Source organism: Bubalus bubalis, chromosome 14, assembly GCF_019923935.1.
Source record: "Bubalus bubalis isolate 160015118507 breed Murrah chromosome 14, NDDB_SH_1, whole genome shotgun sequence".
In the NCBI taxonomy this organism is placed as follows: Eukaryota; Metazoa; Chordata; class Mammalia; order Artiodactyla; family Bovidae; genus Bubalus; species Bubalus bubalis.
In genome coordinates, this window is record NC_059170.1 from 9048575 (window position 1) to 9055723 (window position 7149).

The following is a 7149-nucleotide window of genomic DNA, read 5'->3' on the forward strand; positions in this document are numbered from 1 at the left end:
GCACTCCGTCTGGCCTGGACTCCCCTCGAGAGCTGAGTGGGGAGAGGGAAAGAGTGGAAGGAAGGTGATCCTGGGCTCCTCGCTGCCTCTCCTGGCCAAGCCAGGGCAGAGCAAGGAGTCCTTGTTTCCTCGCGTGGCCTGCCCCTCACCACAGCCCACTCCTGTGACATGGGGCTCCTACAGGAACAGTCCTCCTCTCACAGCTAATCTTCCTCTTTTGTGAACAGTTTTTTTTTTTTTTCTGGAAGATGTAACTATTTCTATTTTGTAATTACAAAATAATTTATAAGAAAAGAGACAAAGAGTGTTAAAAAAAGATGATCATCTCACTGCCTGGAATTAACATGGGCCCTGTTATACTGTCTTTCTAGTTCTTTGCATATTTACTATGTACAGTTCTTTGTCTTCTCACATTTTGAATCACCCAGCTTTTGTTACCCATCCTCTCCACTCTTAATGAGTATTGTAAATATTTCACAAAATGTGATTTCTCATAATTGCACAGCCCTCACTTAACATAAATGCCTATTGTCAAGCATCTGTATTACATTATGGAGAAGGCAATGGCACCCCACTCCAGTACTCTTGCCTGGAAAATCCCATGGACAGAGGAGCATGGTAGGCTGCAGTCCATGGGGGTTGCTAAGAGTAGGACATGACTGAGCGACTTCACTTTCACTTTTCACTTTCATGCATTGGAGAAGGAAATGGCAACCCACTCCAGTGTTGCCTGGAGAATCCCAGGGACGGGGGAGCCTGGTGGGCTGCCATCTGTGGGGTCGCACAGAGTCGGACACGACTAAAGTGACTTAGTAGCAGCAGCAGCAGTATTACATTAATTACTGATTATCTGGACAATATCCTGTTGAACATTTTTATTCAGAAGTCCTTTTTTCTTTGTCTTTTAAAGTAAGGCAGCTGGAATTTGTGGGTGAGAAAGTGAGTTAGGTACACAGTGTTCTTCCTGGCTTAGCAGGAGACACTTCTCACATCAAAGAAAATCCAGGACTTCTGGATGGGTGAATATCAAAGAGGCTGCGATGTGACCAGTATGTTCTTGAGTGGGAATGAAAGATGGGCTGCAACCAAAATCACCTTTAAGTTCCCAGCCTTTGAACTGACTTTTTCTCCTCTTCTGCCCCCTGTTCCAGACCACAACCCCTGCCCTCTCCCGCCCCCCCCACCGACTCGCCCAGTAGGAAGAAGCCAGATAAAAAAACAGCCTGTTACTGCAGACACTCCACTCAGATGCCTTCAGAGGTAGGTGGAGGTAAGGGTTTTGAGGCGTGAGCTTTTATTTGTGGCTTGCTCAGATGAGTTTCCTTCCCAGTGATATCAACATTCTTCCTGTTAAATGGGGATTATTGCCTGAGGTATGAATAAGAAAGTTGATAGTGAGGGCATGGGAACTGTTTGAAGTGCTCTGGTAAAAGGAGCAGAGAGTAAACAAGATGACAATATCCCTAACTAGAAAGCCCCTGTTCTCTCCTTTAACATCTAGAAAGCCCAGGACCCTGAATTTGGGGGAGGGGGCAGTAGTTTTGTGTCTTTGTGATGCCTAGAGACCACTTCATTGCCATACACCCTATGTCATCATGGCCAAAAGATTCGCCCAGACCTCTGTATGTGAGTGGTACACAGCCTGCGCAGGATGATACTTTTCCTCTCTGGGATCATTTAGGACACCTGAGGTGTGCAAAGAAGGGGACTGGGCATCCCCAGGATCCTGAACAAGCCCTCTAGGGACAAGTGAGAAGCTCAGAGAACAGGACGAAGAATGAGGCTCTTTAAATGAACAGATCTCAAAGCTCTGGCAAACTTGCATCTAGAACGCTATTTTTGAATACAAATAAACAGCTTCATTGAACCCATTGCTTTGAATTTATTGTGTCTGTCTTCCTCCTTCTGTGTGCAAAAGGCGGGGGTGTCAAGAATTCAGAGGCCGGTCCCAATCCATGCCCAACTCCACCCAGTTCTCTTATGCCTTACCCCTGCCTATAAGTGGTTAACAGAGCATCCTCATTACATACCTGTCTTGCTATGTGCTGCTGCTTTTGGAGGATCAGAAGAACACTGAGCCCGGCCCAAGGACTGGAAATCTTACCACTCTTAGCTGGCTTTCCAGTGCAAAAAAAATGTGAGTGATTTACAGGATTTCTGGAAGCCCACTGTGCATAAAGAAAGTTCACCTTTAGCTTGGAGCTTCACCAGTTAAGCTGTATCCTTTGGTATAAATATTGCCCAATGCATCAGTAGGTGAACTTCACAATTTGCCCTCCCCATACCCTGCTGAAGCAGGCTTGCAAGAATGTGGGTTCTGAATGGACACGGTTGGAGAGCAAATATAAGCATCTGAGTGGAAGCCCCCGGACATCTGATCTTTTACCTTTTCAGTTTTTTTGATTGTGCCATGAGGCATGTGGGATCTTAGTTCGCCAACCAGGATTGAACCTATGCTCCCTGCAGTGTAAGCGTGGTGTCTTAACCCCTGGACCACCAAGGAAGTAGCTTTTTTTACCTTTTAAGGGCTTTTCCTCTCCTCTTCTTTCATTAATCTCCTTCTCTTACTGTCTCTCCTCATCTCCTAAATCCAATTTGCCTCTAAGTCAATGCATCGAGGGATTCACATGCCTAAAATGTGCATTTTTGCGACTTCCAAATTTCACGTATTCTGAGTGGACAATGAGTTTTCAAAGATCCCTTTGAAAAATTCCACACCTTTTAAATGATGTCTAGTACTAGCCTTGCTTTTAAGCAAAGGCATTTTGTTTCATTCCGAGGAGTGTGGTTTCATAGAATTTTCTGTGATGATGGAGATAGTTTACATCTAACCTATCCAATAGACTAGCCACTAGCTTCATGTGGATATTGAAGCCTGAAATGCCTGGAAACTAAACTTAAGTTTAATTTTTAATTGAAGTACAGTTGATTGATAACACTGTGTTAGTTTCAGGTGTACAGCATAGTTTTTTTTTTTTTTTTTAAGGTTGTATTCCATCAAGATACTGAGTATAATTCCCTGAGCTACACAGTAAAATTTTGTTGTTTATCTTGCACTTTAAGTTAATTTATATAGTCACAGGTGCCAGCAGCTACCATATTGGACAGTGTAGTCTTCTGGTGGATTGAAAATTTCTAAAGACTTTCAGGGAGAGAAACAACCTCTACCTTGTTACTATGTAATCTGTGATATCAGAATTTTACCCTTTTCTTAGATTCTTTCATTTTTCTTCCTGTTTGGTTTTAAGAGAGCAAGACAGCAGATAAAGGATGAAGGAAGCAGATGGGAGAGGGTGGGGACTTCTAATTAAGTCTCCTTCCCGCCATGTCCTCCACCCCTCAGCTGCCAGTTGTCAGCAGGCTATCTCATCTTTTTTCTGCTTCTTTGTTTTCTCCTGAGTGAGTGAGTGAGTGAGTGAAGTCACTCAGTTGTGTCCGACTCTTTGCGACCCCGTGGACTGTAGCCCCCCAGGCTCCTCCGTCCATGGGATTCTCCAGGCAAGAATACTGGAGTGGGTTGCCATTTCCTTCTCCTGAGTGCTTACTATCAAATATGTATTTCCTTATTCTCTTACTTAACTAGAATGGCAACTCTACAAATGTATGGATTTTTGCCTGTTTTCTTCATGACATGGGGAATGATCGTAATATTTATCATTGTATTGTTGGCATGACTTGTGTGATGTGATCATATTATTTTTGTCCCCCACCTGCTCTGTTTGATTTTATTCACAATCTATTTATTCAGAATAGATTTTATTCTATTCAGGAAACAGCTAGTTTTTCCCTTGCTTCTTCAGGAAAACTTTGGTAGCTGCCCATAACTTCTGTGACTTTAGTCACAAAACATTTTCTCAACCTAGTCATTAGAATGTGCAGGCCCACAAAGTTAGCCACAACTTCCTAAATTGTTTAGAACTGTGGATCCTCCTTTTTCTCAGAGGCTCCAGCTGTGGAAGAGGATGTGGCCAACATCTTTCTCTTGGGTTCTTTGTGATTCTGTTCCTCCGCCCCCAACTGGTTTAAAAAAGTTTCTGGCTCCTGGGTAGTAGAGGGAGGAAGGACCACTAAGAGACACTGGGAAAGTTCTTACACAATAGGTGTGATCACTGGCTGGCATTGGGCGTTTGGTCCTCTTTTATGGGTGATTTCAAGAGTTCATTGGAGACACAAAATGGCATCAGGCCATTTACAATTAGATACTTCTCAAACTGTAGCCCTCTTCTCTGCTCCTACAGGTCGCTTTAGACACATTCCTTACCCTTTAGAGTTTTCAGTCATGACTGGAACACAAGTCTACAGTGTCTCTGTAAACTTTTGGGGACATAGTAGAGACTCTGAGTAGCAGCCACAGAGCTCATGCTCCCAACTTGGAATTGGAAGACAGCATGTCTACTTCTCTGGGCAAAGCTTTTGACCAATGAGGTCTCCTGCAACATCTTCTCTTTTAACTCCTTCAACTTTGGATCATCTTTGCAGATGAAATTTATTTTTTCCAGTTTTTAACAGTTTTATTAATTTTTATTGGAGTATAGTTGCTTCACAATGTTGTGTGAAAGTCTTGCTTCTAAGTTTGACCAGCAACTTTTCTCAAGTCCTGCTGAGTCATCTATCTCATCCACTCTGTCTTAAGGTCTCAACTAAAACTTCCACTATATCATCCTGTTACCTGTGTTCTTAACAGATCAGATTATTTCAAGTAGTCTATTTTTCCAATTTCATAAAATAATGACCGCAACATAAAAGTATAGACATTATACAGTTATCTCTGGGTGGTGGAATAATGGATAACGCTTACCCATTTCCTATTTTTTTTTTTTTTTTTAATTTGCTGTGCTGGGTCTTCGTTGCTGTGCAGGCTTTTCTCTTGTTTCAGTGAGTGGGGGCTACTCTCTGCTTGTAGTGCACGAGCTTCTCATTCCAGCGGCTTCTCTTGCTGCTGAGCACAGGCTCTAGGGTGTTCAGGCTTCAGTAGTGGCAGCACGTGGGCTCAGTAGTTTCAGCGCCCGGGCTCCAGAGCACAAGTTCAATAGTTGTGGCGTACATGCTTGGTTGCTCCGTGGCACGTGGGGTCTTCCCAGACAAGGGATCAAACTTGTCTCTCCCGCATCGGCAGGCGGATTGTTTACCACTGAGCCACCAGGGAAGCTCTCCCATTTGTATTTTTTTAACAATATAACCTGAAGATAAATTGCTTTTTGATCAGAAAAAAACAATGCATTAAAAAAAAAAAGTAATTTCATAAAGGAAGGGGTACCTAATGTGAATGGGGAAGAAGTCCAGGGAAGCCACTGGCTAGTTTGCTGTGTTGTTGGGTCCAGCGGGTGGAAAGGAAAAGTAGGAGAACAACACAATATTCACAGGCATTTTCTCTTTCTTTCCTACCCTGTCCCCTTAATTCCTGTCTATCTCTAGTAGCATCGGGAAAAGACCTGCTTTCTGCCAAAACCTAATCCACACACACATAGAAACGACCATGAAGCCCTGGATTCTTCTACTCATGCTTCTCACCTATGAGCTTGTGATGTTTCTGCCTGTGTTGGGAGGCATCAAGAACAAACTTCTCTGTAGGTGGTGGCCAGGGAGGACAGGGAGGAGGGTGCTTTGCCCAGGCCTGGGGTGTCTTGTATAACTGATTCAGGGCCCACATTTCTAGGATCACCCTTTAAATGAACAGAGTCCTCCTTCAAGCAAGAGATGTCCAAGAAAGATTAGGTTGGCTGTTCCCAAACTGGCATCTCCTCAAGCTTCCTTTCCCAGCTCTGAAAGCCGTAGTGGGTACATGGAAAGGGAATGTAGCTTTTGCCCACATTCCATAACCTAGCAGGATACAATAGTGGCCAATGTCAGGCCACCTTGGGTGGAGGAAAGACCAACAGAGAGTTTCCCTCTGAGCCCACAGTTTTCCAATCTGAAAATTGGGTATGGAAATTGGAGCTAGAGACTATTTCAGACCTTGCAATCTAAAGTTATGTGGGAACAGATTTGGTGAGGTGGTGTCATCTGTGTTGGGGTTGTCCGAGGCCCCATCTTTAGGCAACCTGGACAGAACCTGAAGCCTTGCAATGCTGAGGGAACGTGTGGTAAGAGGGAAGTCATGCCATATAAGGATGGTCTTCTGTAAAAAGCCACTGGCTAGGGTTCACAGAGGGATTTTCTTCAAAGGCAGAAAAATACGTTGTGACTTACAACTCAGGGATTTTTCAACTTGAGAAAAGATTTCTTGTCCAAGTGCTGGGTGGATAGACACTGCCAACTTCTATGCTCTTGATTCCAGATGAAATAAAAGACACTGATCAATGCTGGATACAGCCTCCATCATTAAGGTATTGTGTAAAAAGATGCACTAAATTAAGGGAATGTTCCTTTCCAAATCACACATGCTGCTGGACCTACTGTGGAAACATCTGCCTGAACAATGAGTGAGTTGCTTGGGGTGGGAAGGTTGGCCTGGAGATGCTTCCTTACTGCTCCTTGCCCTCATTCAGAAGGTGTGACCTGGGACAGAAGACATCATCACCCAAACCTTGGTCAAAGAAACAAGTTGCATAAGGCAATGTCCTCCTGCCCCCACACCTAGGCTGCCACTCACTGCAAAGTAAACCAAGATACCAGCATGGGGGCCCTCCACATATTTTTTCACTCTCATTCAATTCCCCACAACATCACCCATCAATTTGTTCATCCTTCCCTTGTCCAAGGTTCCAATTATTGCCTCAATCTGGCCTCTCCACTGGCCCCTTTTCTTAGCCAGGCCCAAGGAGACCAGGTCTTTACTTGTCTGCTCAACTGGCAAATCTCTTGAGAGAAATTGATTAAAAGCAGGTAACTCCTGCTCTTCTAGGAAGACTTCCTGTTTCCATTAACTGGGACTAGAAAGTCAGTTAAGTCGCTTAGTCGTGTCCGACTCTTTGTGACCCCGTGGACTGTAGCCCACCAGTCTCCTCCGTCCATGGGATTCTCCAGGCAAGAATACTGGAGTGGGTTGCCATTTCCTTCTCCAGTGGGTCTTCCTGACCCAGGGATCAAACCCAGGTCTCCCGCATTGCGGGCAGACACTGTAACCTCTGAGCCACCAGGGAAGCACCTGGTGCTTAACTGGGACTAAGGGAGCAGTTAAGTTTGGGCATGGATGCCCACCAGAGTTCT

General features: G+C 44.4%; 1 protein-coding gene across 1 annotated transcript; it reads left to right on the forward strand.

Annotated features, from left to right (window-relative positions):
* The first annotated feature begins 5476 nt into the window (after positions 1–5476).
* On the forward strand, positions 5477–6426 carry WFDC9 (WAP four-disulfide core domain 9). Its single transcript, XM_025263373.2, has 2 exons — positions 5477–5567; positions 6278–6426. The coding sequence occupies exons 1-2, from the start codon at positions 5477–5479 to the stop codon at positions 6424–6426; spliced, it is 240 nt and encodes a 79-aa protein (XP_025119158.2).
* The last annotated feature ends 723 nt before the right edge of the window (positions 6427–7149 follow it).

Excerpts from the sequence above, each read along its gene's own strand:
- WFDC9 (XM_025263373.2), top strand. The coding sequence starts at position 5,477 with ATGAAGCCCTGGATTCTTCTACTCATGCTTCTCACCTATGAGCTTGTG. Across the intron at positions 5,568-6,277 it reads CATCAAGAACAAACTTCTCT|ATGAAATAAAAGACACTGAT; the intron begins GTAGGTGGTGGC and ends TCTTGATTCCAG.